Source organism: Homalodisca vitripennis, chromosome 3, assembly GCF_021130785.1.
Source record: "Homalodisca vitripennis isolate AUS2020 chromosome 3, UT_GWSS_2.1, whole genome shotgun sequence".
Classification (NCBI taxonomy): Eukaryota; Metazoa; Arthropoda; class Insecta; order Hemiptera; family Cicadellidae; genus Homalodisca; species Homalodisca vitripennis.
Window position 1 is genome coordinate 117840252 of NC_060209.1, and position 20559 is coordinate 117860810.

General features: G+C 29.9%; 1 protein-coding gene and 1 long non-coding RNA gene across 3 annotated transcripts in view; one reads left to right on the plus strand and one right to left on the minus strand.

Annotated features, from left to right (window-relative positions):
* The first annotated feature begins 560 nt into the window (after nt 1-560).
* On the plus strand, nt 561-13011 carry LOC124357393. The gene is made up of 2 exons (XR_006921939.1): nt 561-1183; nt 12624-13011. It is a non-coding gene; the product is annotated as an uncharacterized LOC124357393 (long non-coding RNA).
* Nucleotides 12086-20559, minus strand: part of LOC124357391 (mitogen-activated protein kinase kinase kinase 10-like) — a 151110-nt gene continuing 142636 nt past the window's right edge. For both annotated transcript variants that reach the window (XM_046809148.1, XM_046809149.1), the window contains 3 exons: nt 14508-14862; nt 13469-13675; nt 12086-12917 (listed from right to left, as the gene is read on the minus strand). In XM_046809148.1, coding sequence (XP_046665104.1) covers nt 12667-12917; nt 13469-13675; nt 14508-14862 — 813 coding nt within the window. In that variant the 3' untranslated portion in view covers nt 12086-12666. The remainder of the gene's footprint in view (nt 12918-13468; nt 13676-14507; nt 14863-20559) is intronic.

Genomic DNA, 20559 nt, shown 5'->3' on the forward strand with positions numbered 1-20559 from the left:
CTCAACTATTTCGCTGCCAGACGATTTGCTCACTGCCTGTTTCAAATCAGCTAGGTCTCTCATCAGAGAAATGCCTAAAACTGCCCGTCCAGTTTTAGACATTTTGCAAATTTTTACTGAAGGTTCATATAATTATCATTATTTATACGGTTAGATTTTTTGTCTAAAGAATCTACATATTAGATTCAGTAATAAAATAGTTTACATTATTACTTAAAAAATATAATTCTCTTACCTTTTTGTTTTGAGTCTTTTTTAGTTTAACATTATACAAAGAATAAAGATCAAACTCCATATCTTTTTCCACAATGATTAGTTAACATAGAATATTTTTCTGAACTAGTAAAAAAGGAACATGGATTTAACGTAATAGTAATAAATAACATTTTTGTTGGGTGTTTTTATAAGCACAATATAACAAATTCTTTTTAACTCTGTTAGTTTTCCTATAGATGTTTAATATATATATATATATATATATATAGAAAAGATTATTACCATTATTTTTCAAATATTACATTGTTTTTATTTTTAATATAAAAAGTTACTACAATCCTTGATGCCAATATTAAGGCAAAAATATCATTGTTTTAACATCTGTTAATACATATTTCAATTAACTCCATCAATTGAGACTGTGAAGTACTTGCTTTTATTTGTTTTCCTTGCACTAAAGGCATAAAAGCAATTGAAGTTCACTGTCAGAATTGTGAAGTGTATGTACAAAACAGTAAGAGTAATGAAACAAAATTAAAATGGGAAAGAGCTTTAAATTATGTTCCTGATGAGAAATGGAGCGGATCACTCTCTGAGGGTCACCAAAAATTTTGGTGCGGGAAGTGAATGATAAAGTGAAAATGAAAAGACATTTCACAATTTCAAGTTCCTCAAGTTTTAAGAAGTGTTCTCTGTGACATTTTTATTGAATGTTTATACTATTGAGGAACATGGTTTGTTGCATAACAATATGTCCCTCTACATGCAGCAAAACGAACTCAAGATCTCATCACAGCATTTTGCTATGAACAAATTGATAAGCCTCCAAACAGCTCCAATTTACCAAATGACCATAATCTGTTTTTTCAACAGAAGCATCTTGAAGGATAGCGCCCTAATGACAATGGCGTAAAAATAATTGTGTCACAGCTGCTGTTAAATCAGGCAGCAATCTTCTCTCACAACGGTATATAAAATGTTGTTTTAAGATATAGTACCTTAAGATTAATGTCAATTATGCAGAAAATTAATTTCATTACATCAGAATTCGGTTTAGCGGCATTGACACAAACTCTGTTGAGACAATGTGCTCCACAGGGAGAAAACATAACAGACTTGTTTTTTTTCAAGTATTCTTGACTGAATACCACTTGTGTGACGCCGCAAATTGGACCCGTTGTCATAGCCCCGAGAGCGACAACAAGTTAATGGTATTTGGAGAGATTTCAATGTCGACAGTATTTCATTGGTTATTACCTCGCTTCTTTTCCCAGTAAAGTTCATAAATTCAATAAACCTTTCACAAACTTCAAATGAATTTTCCTCTTAATTTTGAAATAGCGAAGAATTAGTATATTCTGCTCTTGATGGGAAATGTCAGGGGTCACATCAATGATGATTCCTAGAAAACAAATTCTTCTCTTTGATGTAAAATGGTTTTCAATATTCTTTCTGCACATAGAGAAAATAAACTCATTTTGAGAGCACCAAGATAAATAGTGAGCTTGGCCTATTATACCTTTGTTCATAAGTTCTCCTTTACTTTTGCTAGATATTCACAAGTTACCTCGTCATACTTTCCCCTCAGTTCCAATACTCCTAAAAAATTCTCGTTGTGTACATTTCCGATTTGAGTATTTTCCTCTTAAAACGCTAAACCTCTAAGCTTAAGAATAAAGTTATTTCCAGTATTTTTTATAATACAGCTTTCCATTTGACCATTTGTTGGAGGTTACTGTCCATACCATGACCTTTCAATGATGTTTGATGAGTTTTCCATTCAAGGAAGTGTTTCCAATGCTTCAAACTTTTTTCATGCATAGGTAATAACTACCTTTAAAGTTTTTTGAACAGTGTTTTTAGAGGAGAAACCCCTTCTTTTGCCAATTTACTTTGATATGATTGAAACATGCTGCATAGTAAACAATGAATAGTGATTTTTGATTTGCTCCACATTAACGATTCTCGTGGAAATTGTTTACTTATTTTGTTATTAACTTTCATAATAAGCGATCTCATAAAAACGTTTTTCTGTGAGGTTGGAAGGAAACGATTTTGATCTGGTTTAAAAAGTAGAAAACCCAGTATGAAATAATGTTATTTCCTGTCTCAGTTTATCAGTAATTACTTCAGATCAAGAACCAGGATAATTTAAAATAAAAGTATTGCTATTATTTGTGCTCATACCATGATCATATTCATTGTTTGTTTTCTCTGATTGAACTATTTGTTCATGTTCAGAATCCATAGCATCTTGTTTGTTCTACTTTAAAATGGATTGCTCAAAAGAGCACGTAGGCTGGCTATATAAGGCTGTTGTAAATTCTGATATTTGAGACTGAATATCTTGTTCTTGTTCTTCTTTTCCATGATTGGGAACCTTTCAATGGTCTGATGGTCTTTAGCTACTTTTACCAATTTGTCTTACTGGAATTTTCTTTTTAATACCCAGATTTGTGTTTATAATTGGACATGTTAATTTCGATTTGTCCTTGTTAATGATCTGAAACAATTACAACCCAGCTATAACATATTTTTACTTTTAATTTTTTATAATTGTGTTGGTATAAGCATAAGTCTATTGTTTTACCCCATCCTATTTTTTTAGATGTATTTTACCCCTCTAGGGATAAATCTTAAAGTTATTATTAGTAAAGAGTAGTGTTCTTACCTTTTCTTGGTTCTTCATTGAGATTGATAAAAGAATATGTACAGATAAATACTGTTATGATTCATGAACCACAAGCACCATAAAAAAACTAATAGGAAACTTGATTAAGATATCACTATTAAATTAGTAGGAAACAAAAAAAATCACTTTTTTTAATGGCAAGACATAAAATTATGGTATTCAATTCATGTCTAATGAAGTTGACAGGTGGACTGACTATGAGTGGTCGTGTACAGAAAGAAAGAGATGCGAGCAATCGATGCGTTTATTTTTAGAACAAGGAAGGAAACTAACTGCCAGCACAACACAGTAGTGGTGGCCTAGTCTGATGAGCCATGAGTGGTGTGAGTGCAGACTGCAGATGGAGGGGATGGAAACTACTAGAAAGAATAGCATGTTTCACAGGACGTTGCCTTTTCTGACAATGTTCCACATTGCAGTAACTGACATTGAAAGATTGGGCATTATTGATGCATTATGATGTCACTTTATATGACACGTTTGTATTATTATGCATAACATATACAAAATAATGTGTTACTTGGTAGTATAAAAAGTAATATTGTTTGTATTTTCATCCACTTATTTTATTCAACAAAATTACATATAAAAAAATACAGACTACTTGTGAATGTTTTTAAAACACTTCTCACACATAAATGGGTTTTAGAAACGTTTGCAGCAAATCGTTTCTACTTCTACCATTTTTTCCCCCACATTACGTACTTTTTATTAGAATAATCAATTGTATCATAAACTTGCTCTTTAATTTGTTGCCCTTTTACCAGTAAAAGGAGATGATGTCAGTAAGTCGTGACAAGTAGCTGTTACTTGCGGAAGAAGAAGAAGTAGTTCTTGTTGTACGCCGATGTGTGAATAGGCCGATTCCTCTTTGAACTTAATAATAGAAACTAGACATTTCTTTCCTGAGTATTGGGTATTGTTTTAAAGTTCAAGATAAAAGAAACAGTCTATATACTTATGAGCGGTTTATTTTCGATTAATATAATAAAACTAAATCGTGTTTATAACCACCACAAAATCTATTATAACACTTACTTTTGATCAAAATTAAAATATTGATTTTATGAGTCTTTACAAAAATTATCTCAACACAATAATTTATAATATATACAAGTTTAAAGTGTATTCTAATATTTACAGAGCACATTTAAAGCTAGTCTAGGTACAATAATCTTAAAGTAAAAAAAAACACGTGTCGACAACCTAATGAGCTAAGTGCTGCTGACATGGCACACTATCACCTCTCCTGGAATGTGATAATACTTTGTCTGTTTTGGAATGTTTTGTTGTCCACTTCCAACCTGGAAGTAACCAGCGTATTCCATTAATAATAATTTTATAATTAAAACTCAACATAATCCTCTTAAATTTTGATGCATATTAAAATTAGTTAATATTAATGAGTTAAGAAGTAATTTGAAAACTTCGACTAATTGTTAAGCATTTTAACATGCATTTTTGTGTTATATATACTAGGAGGTGCAGTTGAGTTTAATACCTAATGAAGCAATTAAAGAATTTATTAAAAAGATTAAAAACTATAATTTAGTAACTATAGTTAATTAACTTTTCACAATTCGTTTCACTGAATTCCATATGAAATCATATATTAATTACAAATACTAAAATTATTAAGTACTATTAGCCATTTTACTACTGTTAAGTAGATATAAATAGTTATGTACCATTTAACAATTTTAAAAAAATTGCTTGAAAATGGAAAAAGCTTAAAACCTAAAGTTCTGTCTTAGGTTGAATGTGTCAACACCATTAACAATAATACAATCTTGTTACAGGGCCAAACTGTAATGATTAAAACGAGATGATTCTCATTCCTAATTTCCACTCCAATTATTTATTATCATAAAGTATGATTTCATGTTTTTGAAAAGTGATTGCACTTGAATTCAGTATTAAGCTCTCTTTTCACCTGGCAGTAGAAGTCCTTTAATACGCTCAAATTATGCCTTACGTATTCATTTAGTAATCAATTTTTATATAATTTGTTACTACTTGCATATTAGCTGTGATCAGTATTTTGTTCTATTCAGCTCTGAAATAGTTAAGTAGGTGTGCAAAATTCCTACTGAAATTCACAGTTCATATTATAAAAATCAAAGAGAACAAATTCTATTTTTGTGTGTTGATCAATAGTTCTATATTTATTTGTGGATTTCAATGAACAAAAACAGTAACCGGGAACATACAACACCAAACTGTGATTGTAATTCATTAATAATTAAGGCAACAAATTTGATAAATAGTTTTCCTAATCAAAATCAGCCCATTTCTAATACTTGTTTTGAATGGTAGATCTGTTCACAACAATCCCTGCACTTTTAGGCTGAATCTTGGAGCACTAAAAGTGCTAAGATTATTAAGCACTAAATCAACAGGTTATTGAGCTAAGCAGTTTGATTTATATAGAAATTACAAGACATTACTTTAATTCTTGTCATTGTGTTATATTGTTACTAGATATCATTGGTATTACTAACAATCATAACTCATTTAACCATTTTTATGCCAGATAAAATAATATATACTCAAGTTTTCTTTGGTTTTTCTATTTTATTTAGTTTGAATTCTATTAATTTGAGTTTCTGTTATAGTATAAAAAAAAGGATTCTATATTTTGTAATATTGTCTAACAAACATTATTAGGACAAACAATCTTATTTTCATATTGATTTTAAGTGATATTTGTTAATCATTCATTATAAAATAATATTTTTATTGCACTATTCAATAATAATGAATTAATTTACATCTTTTTATGGTGACAAAAGCCCCAAAATGTATAAATATGCTTAAAAAGTAATTCCTGTCATGTAAAACTTATACATAAAAATTTTAATTCAACACACTGACTTATGTATACAAACATAATAGAAGAACGTTACACCCACAAAATTACACAAAGATATTCTTCATTTTGGGATAATAAATAAAACATTTACTTGAAGGGGCACTCAGATTAGTGATATTCACTTATTTAGCACATATGTTTAATGTATACATCTGTGAATAGGTAGACATCTTTAATTCACATCTCCATTATCTATACCACTCTCACTAAATAAATGTTCTTTTTTATAAAAAAAACACAAAAAACAGAAACGTAACAATACACGTCATTAATAAGATCTGATATTTTAAAAGTTGTATTGTTGATTGGACAATTCAGTTGGTATTTACACAACAATGCCTGAATCAAGCCAGACACAACCTATTGATTTTGGTGAATGCAGCACCAAAAGAAGGGCAGATATAAAAGAAAAAAAGTGTATAATTTTATTTTTTTAATATTGTAAAAGATATAGACCACCTGTTTTGTCTTGGTCATTATTATAAATAGTTATCATCCTCTCTCTGTAAATACAATACTATTATTTTGACTAATTATATATCTTTAATTTCTTAATTAGGGAATTATTTAATAATATATCATTCCCTATACCATCTTATAAAAGATTAATATAAATGCGTCAAATCTTAAGATTTACAAAAACAGCAGTATGAATGTACAGTGCTCAGCATAGTAATAATTTCACTTTCCACCTCATTACTTCAGTTTTCAATGCAGAATCAATCAAAATAACAATTTGGTCAAAAGTGACTATTTAATATTATTTTTAAAATAATTTGAGTTTAAAAATGGGTCAATGTGAAATAAAATGGCAATTACACAAGAAGTCAACTTTAGGGGACAATGGATTAATAAAACCCTTAATTTAACCATCCAACTGACCATTCAAGAAACTTCAATACTGGCAGGCACATTTTGGCAGATTTGCAAGGGTTTTTTTAACTGATATAAAACGTACATGCTTTACGCAAATGTACACTTACTTATATATATGTATATATACACACACACACAGGGTGTAAATTAAGTCCTTATACGTCTGGATATATTCCAAACAAATTGAGATATCAATGAAAAAACTTCACCATACCTATTAAAATATTTGTTTGGACTTTAAGGATAAAAATATTAATGAATAGACCTTTAATATTATATGTCACAAGATAGGGGTTGTAATTTGAAAATTTAAAATGACCCCCCTCTATTCCCCTTTTTAAAAGGGAAGGGAAATATTTTTATCCTTCAAAAAGTTGATAAAAGTATTTTAATAGATATGGTGAAGTTTTTACATCGATATCTCAATCCGTTTGGAATATATCCAGGTGTATTACGACTTAATTTACACCCTGTGTATACAGTTTTTTGCTTAAGTATGTATAATTTGAATATTGAACTGGGAAAAGATATTAAAACTCATACAAAAAGTTAAACTTTTAACAACTAGTGGTTTCTGAAGTAAGTTTAGCACAAAGCCACATTAAGTTCCCTGGTCAAGTACCAAAAACTTTTTTTCATGTATATTTCTACGAAATTACCAGAAAGAAAACCAATCTGCCTGCATTGCTTTCGTAGCGATGTTTAGAAGAAACATCCCAGTAGAACTGCGGAGTCAGATGTACATGTAATGTTGTTAATTTCTACAACATTTACTGCCACAACTAATAGCATACTGTAGCTATGGTAGGAAGGGTGTATCACAACATACTTTTATATTTATTTCAAATGTTTTTATGAAAAATTATTTTACTGATCTGAGTGCCCCTTTAAGCTTTTATCTATTAAATAAATTAATCACCTACAATAAAATAATACTCCAAGTAGTTTTATTAAAAATGACATTTCAATCATTAAAAAATAAACTATCTAAAATTAATGTTTTACATTAAAATAATTACTCTGTGACATGCAAAATAAAAAAAATGGCAAATACTTTTTAAAAGTATAAACAACTATATAATCATAAATTAAAATAATAACATAATTACTAGAACTAGAATACTATATCTTTAATTTATTTTTTACTTTAATGTCCACCTTCATTTATGGCTGACTGTCATTTGAATAAAAATTTAAAGACAAAACCACTCTGACAAATGTTAACAATGTTATAAAAGTTTTAAATTAATCCTACTCTTATCCATGCAACCTCTGGCTTTTATAAATAAAAATACAACATACAACTTATACACCACCCATTTGGGAATTAAGTTTTTAGGTAAATCATACTTTGAGTATAAAAGAATTACTTACTTATAATTTATTAATTACTATTAAAACCCATCCACTTAAGCAAGACATAACCTCAAAAAACCATGCATAAGAACAAGCAACACAAACTGTTTGTCTCCAATCCAGGGCTGCCTTGCCTCTGAATCTGAAATATCCAACCATTTTTAATTTCTACTGTTGATAATTTTACAACCTGAATTTGCTGATAGTAAAATTATTTCTTTTTTAAGTCCTATATAATTTCTAAAGACTTTAAAACATGGATTTCAATTCACAATGCAACATATTTTCAGTAGTAAGTCACAAACACTACCCAATCACATTCAATACAATATATTTTGTTTATAAAAGTTTGTTGGAACAACTTCATTTTATGTAAAATGATGCCTTTGCATTAAACATTGTGTTAATCTGATACACAGATGTTTTCAATCTCTAAACACATGTCCACTATGAACTTCATTGACTACCTTTGCAAACATTCTAGCACATATCGGAATGATATCGATGAATCAAATTATGATTAAATTCTGATAAAATTTATTTTCATAATTTGTGTTACAGATTTGAAGGCCTGTGTTAATTTCAGAAACTAAAGAAAGGATCAGCTTAACTGGAATAGTCAAATGCAAATTAATAAGATACAGAAATAAAATAGAATAACACTAAACATAGTCATTACTACATATTCTATTATCAGTACATAGCGTAAACTAAAACAATTGTCTTCTTAATGTTCAGCACTTTAGTGCTTTTTTGTCTTTTAAATTTTCACACTAACAGTAAATTTTTAAAAGATAGAAGATTACAAATAGGTTTCATTCTACAAAATTGCAAGTAATTTATGATTATAACATTAGGAGTATTATCATGGTTATGTAAAGTTTATCTTCACATTACAAAATTAAAGAGTACACATCATTTTTGGTTTATTGTTGACCAATTACTTACGGTTCTAGGTTTAAAAATGGATGTTATCACAAAATATTTATTAACAATATATTCATCACTGGAATATAATCTCTGAGCAACAACAAAACATAATTTTAGTAGTATATTAAATAATTTTTGAAAAAATTATACTACACTCCAATTATCACTAATTTTGTGTCATTATATATCTATAATGACAGAAAATTAACATTTTAACAGAACATTTTAATTTCAACTGCAATAAATAAATATAGATAAATATAATATAATTCACTCATTTGTACATTCAAAAAAACAATAAAAATTATGTCATCTGCTTTTAACAAATAAGGTTACAAATATTTTAATTTTTGGGTCATTGTAAATAATATTTCTTAATTTTCTTCAGATGTGTTAGTTTCTTGGAAGTAACATACAATTTTTAGAACAACGCATGTTTTAGAAGTAATGAATTTGTCTTGAAGCTTAATGACCAACACAAAAAATCATACAAAATATAATACTGAAACTTTAACCATTTATCAGTAATGTATGCATCAAATACAAACATAGAAATACTAAATGAAGTAAATGGGACATATGATGGAGGGACATATTTTTGTTATATCAACAAAACTGACAGTTTTTCTGAATTTGGGTCCAAATTAATTAGGTACCTAAATTCCACAAAACACACAATTTTAAATTTGCCATAATCTTGTAACAAATATGCATTAATATTCTTAATTTTTCAAACATAAAATTACTAATAAACTTGATTTTTTAACAATTATGTCATAATTATTGCTAATTAATTTCTAAATATGTGTGTGGCCCTTAAACTATCTCTAGCTTTCCTTTTTCGCATTTAAGTTACGATTTAAAAACATTCTATTCATGCTTTATATAAATTATAGCTAGGAAAATATAAACTGTCATACAACAAACTTATGCATAGTTGGAGTATAATAATAAAACATTTTATGTATTTAAAAATTTATGTTTTATGTTTTTCTGTTCGGAAATAAAATATTACTGTAATATATTTGAAAACACAAATTTTAAAGTTAATATTATATAGTAATTAACTAAAGTGTATAAAATCATTTTTATTAATTGTTTCAATATTAAACAAAATCATAAAACTATGAATACTTTTGGAGTAGTGTTCACAGTTTTATATTGCACAAATAATAAATAAAAATAAAAATTCCTATACAATACTATATTATTGCACTTAAGAGTAATGCTGCATATATTCATACTTTATTAGTTCACTTGTAATGGGTCACCTTTATTGACATAATATTAAAGAAAAACTCTAAAGTGACTTAAAGATGATTTATAGCCAAAAGATTGATTACTAAATTGTTTAAGGTGATAGAGGAGAGATGTTGGACTCATATAGTTGTTTACATTAAGGCTCATTCATTAAACAACATATAAAGCAAATTATGTTTTACAATTTCATTTGTACATCAACATATTTCAATCTGTGAGCATGAATTGGTTTCCTTTTAAAAGAAATAAAAACATATATAACAGAAGAAAAGAGGTGTGCAAATAATGTACCATAAAAACACACCTAATTGTACGTCTTTGAATAATATAGTTTAAAGTAAAAATATTCTCATCAAATGTTGATAAATATGATTTTTTTTTACAGTAAACTTACTACAACATAAAAATACGTAGAAATATAGTTTTAAGTTATATTTTGTTTAAGTTTACACAAACTATTACTTATAGCTTAAATTCAGCAAAACAAATTTTTAATAAAATATACTTGACAGCTGGCTCTATTTGACTGCATAACATATCTTCCATAAATACCAGTAATGAAAATTTATAAATTTAAAGTGCAATTATACAAAAAAATAATTTTGAACTACAAGCAGTCTGTAATGGTCATTATTATGAATACAAGGAATTTATTTATTATGTTAAAAATATATAACTTTATTTAAAATATTAAAAGTTATATGTGTGTGTCATAAATAATTTAATTATATCGAATGAACACATTATTAAAATGTATACAATACATTGTAATGAGTATTAAGAAGATTCTGGCTGTCTGTGGGCCAACCGGGAAACAAACATGTTTTATAAGTTGGAATGGTTAACATAATCATTCATCCGAAAGTGATAAATAGTGAATGTTATGAGAAATGTTATAATATCTTAGTATTTCTTTATTTTCCATTCAAACCTTTGATCATTTGCACACCCCTTGTAATTAATTATGTTTATTAAAACAGCCATAAAGAATTAACAAAAGATAGTAGATTCTTCTTTACATGAACCTAGTTCAGCGGTTTACGCTTCTGCTGAGTTCTGAAGTGTATTTGAAACATCTCAGGAATTTCATTAAGGGATATATGAAATTTAAGAAATTAAAAACAAAAATTATCAACAAAGTCTTAAAGTTAGTTTTAAAAATACATAAAAAAATATATAAAATTGAACTTACGTTGCTTATTTTTTTATTAAATTTAAAATGAAAATTTTATAAAGCATTCATACGTAAACATTGACTTAAAGTATACTGTATTTAATCCACACACTAAATTGGTTAAAAAAAATTTTAATTGATACATTTTAGACCATTAATAAACAAATAATCAAAACTCTTCGTACTAGTTTAAAAATCAGGCGAGAATTATTGATACATCATAATCTTCACACCTAAACTAAATTGCATTTTATAGTAAAATAGTTTTGCATTATGTATCTTACAACAGCAATGCTCTTATTGTCTTAACTGTTATTAAAATTAAATTTGCAATCCTGATTCATATTCTGACTATACATTTATTAAATAAAAAAATTAAAAATTAAAATACAATAAAAAAGTTAAGTGAGCATGATTATAATACATTGGCTCAGGGACCACATTTTATAAAAAACATAAAAAAGTATATCTAGTAAAAATTATTCTTTTATCAGGTTGCAAGTAAAGCCTTTTTACGCTGTACAACTATACAAAGATGTACAAATTACACAAAAAATATCACAAGCTTAGTAATACACTTCGATTTAAAATTACAAACCTTGGTCTTATTCATGTAAAAAATTAGGAATAATCATTAATTAATGTGTCAATATAAAGGTCTTGTGAATGAAAATTTGAACATGAAGGAGGGATAAAATAAAGTACTGTATAGTTCTTAAGACATCTTAATAGTAGAATATGTACAAGAGTGAAGCACTAAGAGTAGCTGTTTCGAACCGACTAGATATAGAGTATTTGTGGCTGCGCTTTGACATGAAGCTGCTTCCATATGTTCGTGGCAGTGACTGTGAAAAATGTATGTATGTACATCGAAACTATTTGTTGCCAATCTTTTAATATGACAGTTAGAATGTGCTCTTGGAACAAATATATCAAGAGAAGAGATGAGTCCCAATTAAGTAGATCAAAGTATAAATGTAAATGTTTTTCATTACAAGTTGATAATAAACTGTTTATTTGTTCTTTTAAAATACTATGTCCAAGTCCAAATATAGTCAAAAGTGGAAATTCACACCATTACCCAGTGTTTTAAAATAAAACATACACTTTTAAAAATGTTTTGAGTAATCTCAACTTTAAAAATATTAATTTCAAGCTAGAAAAATTTAGTTACGCCTTAATGAGAAATTTAGTGTTGGTGTTTATAAAATACACATTAAAATGTATCTACTGTGTTTGCTCTATAGACATGTGGAAACAGCCTCAATGTGACTAACGCCAAATGTGATGCTATGAGAGGAACTCTCGCTCCAAGTCAGTGATGGAAGGTCGCCTATTGCGTGAAGTCTCACGTTTGCGGGCCTGCAGAGGTACCGTCACGTCCTGCGTCTGTCCATGCGTTGGTAGATCCAGCAGGTTGGTAGCAGTGATGGGAGAGAACCGCACACGAGACACGGAGTTGGAGGAACTCTCCTTGGCAGAGACGTAGCTGCTGTCCTCGCTGGTGAGGCTATCTGGTGGCGTGGGGTTGGTTGGTGTTCCTGCATTGATAACATATTCAATAATACTGGAAAATTAATATCACTAAAGTAATTAGTTTATCTCTCAGCAATGAATAAACGATTCTTCAAAGTACACGTTATTTTATGTATTAACTATTTTATTATAGAATTTTAAAAGACTAAATTGATTATTCACATTTATAAAATTAAAATAACTACCCTCTGTCTCTTCTAAATAGTGCAGTTATTTTTTATTTTTTAATTCCGATACTCAAATAACTCAGTTATCTTATCTGCACTAAATTAGGTGAAATATTGTTTGTCAATATTGTGTTTTCTAATTATCACTGAGTTAGTGGACTGACCGAATAATAATTATAATTTAAAACTTATTACTATCTGAATAAATAATGTTTGTTCAGTATTACATGTTTTAATGATGGCAACATATTGAATAACACCTAAAATCAATTATTGTATTAGGGGTATGCAATAAACTCTGATCCATCCATTCATTGTTGGGTAGGTGGGTTTAGCATGTCCCTCTATGCATAAAATAATAATTATGATTAATAATGAATAATAGTTACCGGGACCAGAAGAGGAAGATCCTCCAGTATTATTGCGGGGAGAGTAGTTGTAACGTTTCAAGCTGGAGCGCAGTCTGGTGCCACCAACTTCAAGTGTCATTGGTCGCTCTGAGCCTGTAGAGTCTATAGAGTTTTGCCTGGAACCGGTCTTTCCTCCGGAACTCCTACTCCATCCACTGTAGGCTGTATAATACTGTTGATACTCTCCTAGAACAAACCATTTTTTTTTTTTTTTTTTTTTTTTTTTTTTTTTTAAAGGAGAAGCCGATCTCCCTGTATGCCTTATTCTGTCCGCCCTCATGGGCCACTGGCCTGTGCGAGGATTTTACCAAACAGAATAAGGAGGAGAGTCGATACAGTACAAGGTCGATGGTACTGATAAAAACTGCAACAGTCACAGACAGGATTCGAACCTGTGCTACCTCTAACTCAGACTCAAGTCCAACGTCAGACCACTCGGCCATCAGCACTCCCAATTATTATGATTAAATCATTATTTCATATCTCATTTAAATGTTTAAAGTCTGAGTTCATTTACTAGATATAAAAAATAAATAACTTTTAATGTGCATGAGTACAATTTTTAAAGAAATGCATCCAGATTGCCAGTACATTTAAAAACACAATTACATTTAAAAACAATTTAGAGAAAAACTATGTAGAAGGAATCCTATTGAATATTAGAATAGAGGAAGAAGTATTAAAAAAATCGTATTTTTGAGGCTTTTGGTAGAGACCAGATGACAGGATGGCTGACTTGAAGGAATATGAAATGAAAATGCATTTATTAAAGAGATGGAGTTACGGGGATCAATCCCTCTCAACCACTCATCCTCTTATCAGATACAGGAAATTTACACAACTTGAATAAAAACAAGGTAAATTATTAATATTTCATTAGTTTAAATATAATATTATCAAAATTGCTTCGTATTATGTAAATTTAAATAAAATTAACTTTAAATTAAGTTCAAAATAAGATTAAATTAAGGTTATAAAGTATAGGCAAATAGTAAAATAAATATAATGTGACACCTACCAGTGGTCTCGCCCTCTAGGCTAAACGTAGGGTTAACACTGGAAGTGGCAGTCCCACCACAGCTAGAAGCGTTACTGACATTACTAGGGGTGCGCCTGTGTGTGTAGTGGCGCGTGCGTGTGCTCGCAGTTGTACTACTGCTGACACTGCTGCTGGGGTTGTCGTATGCATAGGCAGGGTATTCGTTGCTGGAAAACTCCGGAAATAGACGGTCTGCATAGTGGCCGCTGGGAGTGGAGTACTCAGATGGAGGTTGGTAGTACTCGGAACGGTGTAAGTTAATGTTGTAATAGTCGGGAGCCAATCTCAACTCCAACATCCCACCCCCGGGTGCAGGAGGAGGGGGATAAGATACCTAGCCAACAGACAAATGACAAAATATTAGTAATTTTACACTATAACAAAGCAGACTGTCTATTCAGTGAAAATAGAAATAAAATTAATTGCCATTCACCAAAGTACTTGATCAGAATATTGAATTACTGGATTGTCAATTCTATGTATTAAGATGATTTATTTCTTCCTATACTTTCTGAAGTACAGCTTGTAGGAGCTCAGCTCTAGGAATGTTTACACGTTATATCTTGAGTTATGGCACTGTCAGAACTGTATACAGAGAGACATTCTACCCTATAAACTTCAGTAAGTTGAATAATCTACAATATTTCTGATGCTATAAAACTGATTTTGATGGTTTACCCCGATCAAGAATATACAAGCTTGTGTAAACTTAAAAAACTACTTTGAAAAGTATGTTTCCTTGCTTCTGTTCTGCTTCCAATATAAAGGGAAGAACAGAAAATCCTTGAAACTAAGTTAATTCAACATTTCAAGTAATTATTTATAAAAATGTTTTAAAGCGTGATACTCTTGTTGTTTTTTATGGCCTGAAGTCTGGCAAAGAGTGGCTCATTGAGACGGTTTGTGTCCATCCCCCCGTTTTTCCTTAAAACACACTAAAAATTTCATATACAATCTACAGGGAGCCAACCAGTTTCGAATACCTTATCTGCAAACATTCATAGCTTTGTTCATTAAGGTGGGTTTTGTGACAGAGTTGAAATAGTATTTCCAATGTGTTAGATAGTTTAAATTCATCACTTGTTCAACCTGTAGTAAAAATTATAAAGTAATTTTGTGTTTACAATCTAAATTATACAACTGATCAAGCACTGTATATTTAACATTTTCTGACATTTAAGTGTATTAATCAATCAATCAATCAATCAATCAATAATTCTTTATTCATTGGTTGTACAATACGGTACATCGAATAGTGTCATACATTACTTATATATACAAAGGTACTAAACATACTCAAGTTCCTCTATTGAATACAAAACTAAATCAATCAAATAGTTTTTTAGTTTTCTTTTAAATTTGTTAATATTATTTTCCATCTTTATGCTTTGAGGAATATTTTTCAGAAATCTTTTACCGATATACACAGATTTTTTTTTTTTTTTTTTTTTTTTTTTTTTTTTTTTAATGAGATAATGATTTATTTTCGATAAATATTTACAATTTTATTTTCGATAAATATTTACAATTTAATCATAAATTACTCATTTGAAAATACTAAACCATCTTTAACCAGTTGCGATGGTTTAGCAATACATAAAAAAAACATAACTTAGAGTCTACCTTTACAAAATAAATAGTGCGACGAGCTCGTGCAACATCTTAACCAACACAGTATGTACACTACCTAAATCAATAAAACAACATACAAAAAACAATAGTCAGAACATAATTAGACAAAAGCAAAGCTTCACTTCTAATAAAAAAATATGTGACATCATAAGTAACATAACAAAATGTCGTGGCTAAGATATAATCAAATTGAAATTAACAAAGTTCCACAAAAGAAAATACTAATAACAATAATGATTGAACTGTAATATTGTACTAAGTATCTGTAAAAGAAACAAAAATAACAAAAATAGCATAATCTTACTCAAAATATTATTTCAAACTTATTCACATTCAGCAAAATATACCAAATCAGACTATCTCAGAATATGTATCAGTATTGATGTGTCCTCAAAGTTAAAAAGCCATTGCTTTAATTTATTTTTAAACCTAATTTTTGATCTACACAATTTAATGTCTGCTGGTATTTCATTAAATAGTTTTGCACCTAAAAAAATAAAAGATCTTGTCATTAAGGATTTTGAAACTTTTGGTTTTCTTAATAAATTGGCTGATTTACTACGTGTGTTATGATGATGCATTATAAGCTCGGTTTCATTATTGCCACTACGAATAAAGAATATTTGAAGAACCTTGAAGATATATAAATGTTGTAAAGGTAATATATTTAGTTGATTAAATAGATTAAAAGATGATTCTCTTTTATTTTTATGTAAAATAATCCTAATATAATGATTCTGCACTGTTCTTACTTTTGTTATTAAATTCTTGAAAGTTCCTCCCCAACAATGAATGCCATATTGTAATTTAGAGTTTATGAGAGCGAAATAGAGTATCTTTAAAAGCCCTTGGTCATATTCCTCAAAAAATAAAATTTTCGAATGCTCCCTTTTAATCCTCTTGTTAGCTCCTCAATGTGATCCTTCCAAGATAATTCCCTGTCTATTATAACCCCCAAATATTTGAAGGATCCCACATTTTCTATGGCTAGACAATTACAATTTGGCTCACTTTGACAATTTAATGAATGATACTTAAATTGGATCTCTTCAAATAAGGGCCTATTCATTTTAAAATTTAAAACTTTTGTTTTTGAAACATTGACACACATTTTATTTTCTAAACACCAACTATTCAAGAAGGAGAGTGTTTCGTTTACACTGTTACATAATCTCTGGCTATCTATATTCCAAAACAAAAAAGCAACATCATCAGCGAACGCGGTTACCCTTCCTTCGAATTGGACTTCTAAAAGATCATTAATAAAAATTAAAAACAAAGTAGCTGATAAAACGGATCCTTGCGGTACACCTTTTTTTATAATTCCCGGTTTACTTAAGCATCCCCTACACTTGACAATTTGTTCGCGTTCGGTCAAAAATTGCCTAAACCAGTTCAATGCATTTCCTCTAATTCCTATATTTTCCATTTTAGCCAGTAAACATGCATGATCAACCAAATCGAAGGCCTTACGAAAGTCTACAAAAACAGCTGTACATTTGTTTTTCTCGTTTATTTTTGTATAAACATTCTCCAAAAACGCGGACAACGCATGCTCCGTACTTTTACCTTCCAAAAATCCATATTGATTTTTACTGAAAAAATTAAAACTGCTGAAAAAGTTTAATAACCTTGACTTCATTGCCTTCTCAAATATTTTAGAAAACACAGAAAGCAAACTTATTGGTCTAAGATTATCCAGTTTAATTGCGTTAGATTTTTTAGGAATCGGAACTACGATACTTTTTTTCAGACAATTTGGAAACACCCCTGTATGGAAACTACAATTTATTATATGTTCAAGCAGAAGAGCAAAAATATCCTTACAACTTTTTACTAGATTGATAGTTACATTATCAAAACCACTAGAGCGTTTATTTTTCAAATTACTGATGATAGTTTTTAATTCTTCGCGATCAACAGGAGTTAAAAAGAATGAACGTTGCTGTGCACTTGGCACGTTCCCAGTGTTTATTAGTTGGCTAGTGCCGCTTGCCGTCGCTGTAGTTGCCGCCGCGCCACCTGTGTTGTCAACAATCAGCTGTTCGTGAACGTCAATTAAGTATTTGTTTATCGTGTCACAGATGGCTTGCGGTTCTTCAATAATCGATCCGTCATTTAAAGTTAACCTCTCAATGTCAGTTTTCTTTTTACATCCAGTGATATTATTGATTATTTTCCATTGTTCAGCCGAATTTCCATTATATTTAGTAAGTAAATTGTTGTAATACTCGTGTTTGGTATTGTCTATTAAACTTCTTAAATTAAGAGAAAATCTATTAAAGTAGCTTTTGAAATGCATGTCATAGGGCCTATTTGACATTATCCTGTATAACCTATTTCGTTTTTTAATTTTGTCTAGTATATATTTATTTATCCAAGGGCTTTTGGCTTTTGCTTTACTCTCTCTGCGTGATATAACTTTACTTTCTGTACCTACCTCTATTGCTTTATTAACAATACTGTAAAATTTATCCATACACAGATTAACATCCTGTGAGTTAATTACCTCATCCCAATGTGAGCTTTCTAGATATCTTTTAAACCGTTTTGATATTTAAAAAATTTGATTTCATCGTGGGATCAAAGTCCTTTTTACGACGGTTATTACTAAAATTGACTGCTACTAAACAATGATCTGATATACCTAAATTACAAATTTCAATTTTAAAAGAGTTCAAATACCTAAACCTAATAAACACATGATCTATGCACGTTTCTGTATCTTTACCCATCCTAGTTGGCTGTTTAACTAAACATGAAAGACCATAATTACTCATTAAGGTCAAGTAGTTTTTTGAATAACAATTATCTTTTAAAATGTCAATGTTACCATCGGCTAAATACAATAAATTACCTTCTAAGGCACTCAATATAACCTCTAATTCCTCTAAAAAGTTTTTAATTGAGTAATCATGAAGTCTATATAAAGAAACCAAAGTATATTTGATATTATTCAGCTTAAAATTCAAAATTACAGAGTCAGCATTTTTCACATCACTATGAATGCTATTACATATGATATTATCTGAAACATAAACCATCACTCCACCCGAAGCATAATTGTCATTACAAGTCGCATACAAATTATATCCATCTAAATTATAGAGTCCTACTTCCTCTGACTTAATCCATATCTCACTGAAAATTATAAAGTCAAATTTTTTATTACAACTATTAATTTGTGTTTGTAAAAAGTTAAATTTATTTCTTATGGATCTAACATTTAAATGAACAAAAGTAAAACCTTCAATACTAGTGTCTGGAAAAACATTATCTAGAGTATAAGAGACTGGCCAAATGACTTCTTCCTCATCATCCAAATTCATTTGTTGTTAACTATTACTGATTAATAAATGTGCCTTAAATATTTTAAAATTCATTAGAAACATATTTTTAATTAAAAATAATACTGTAGAAATAAATACAAATACCTTAGGAACATAAGTAGGTGAATAGACTTATTTTATTTTACACAAGTCCTGTTCGCAGTCGATTCGGATACACCTTTGACCATCCTCGCTTCTCATAAATATCTTGCCGTCATTGCACCAGACATACTTATAGTTAATTTCCTTTGCTTTCATCTTTGCCAGTCTGAGAAGGCTCTTGGTTTCCGGGGTCAGATGATCGTTCACGTAGACGATGTTGTTCGAGAACGCTGGGTTTATGTCTTTAGCACTTAACTTTTTGTTTTTCTTGTAGGCTGCAATGCACGTATTCTTAAGCCTCCGGTCCCTAAGCTGGACGATGAGTGGTGGTATGGCTCTAGGCTTGAATGTAGGCACTCGGTGAGCAGCCATCACATCTTCTGCTTTCAGTTCCACACCCACAGTCCTCCCCACATCAACGGCAATTAGGACAGGGTCCTCGTTGCTGGTTACAGGAACGCCCTGAATCTCAATATTTGATTTCCTCGAGTATTGCTCAATTTGTCTCATTCTCATCTTTAAACTATCCACTTCTTCTCTTAGCTCCTTATTACTAGCCCTAATTTGTTGATTCTCGCTCTTGAGCTCCTTATAGTTTTCAGTCAGCTTTTTCATATTTTCATTTGCCTTGTCTATGGTATCTGAGAACATTTGCAAAGACTCCCTAAATTCTTCAAACTGCTTGCCATAGTTCTTGAGCTCAGCAACAATATCTTTCTTGAATTCATGTAAAATCTTTACTAACATCTCTTGTGTCAAAGCTTGAGATTTTCCACAGCCCTCACCAGCATCAACTTGGATTTTAGTCTTACAATTACTACATACCCATTCCTTTTTTGATCCTCTAGTTTTCAGTGCCTCTGATGTTACGCCAGCACATCGTAAATGGAACACACATTTGCATCCACCAGAACAGGTTATAGAATCAGTATCATCCCCCAAATCATTCTTACAGACAGTCCTCCCCA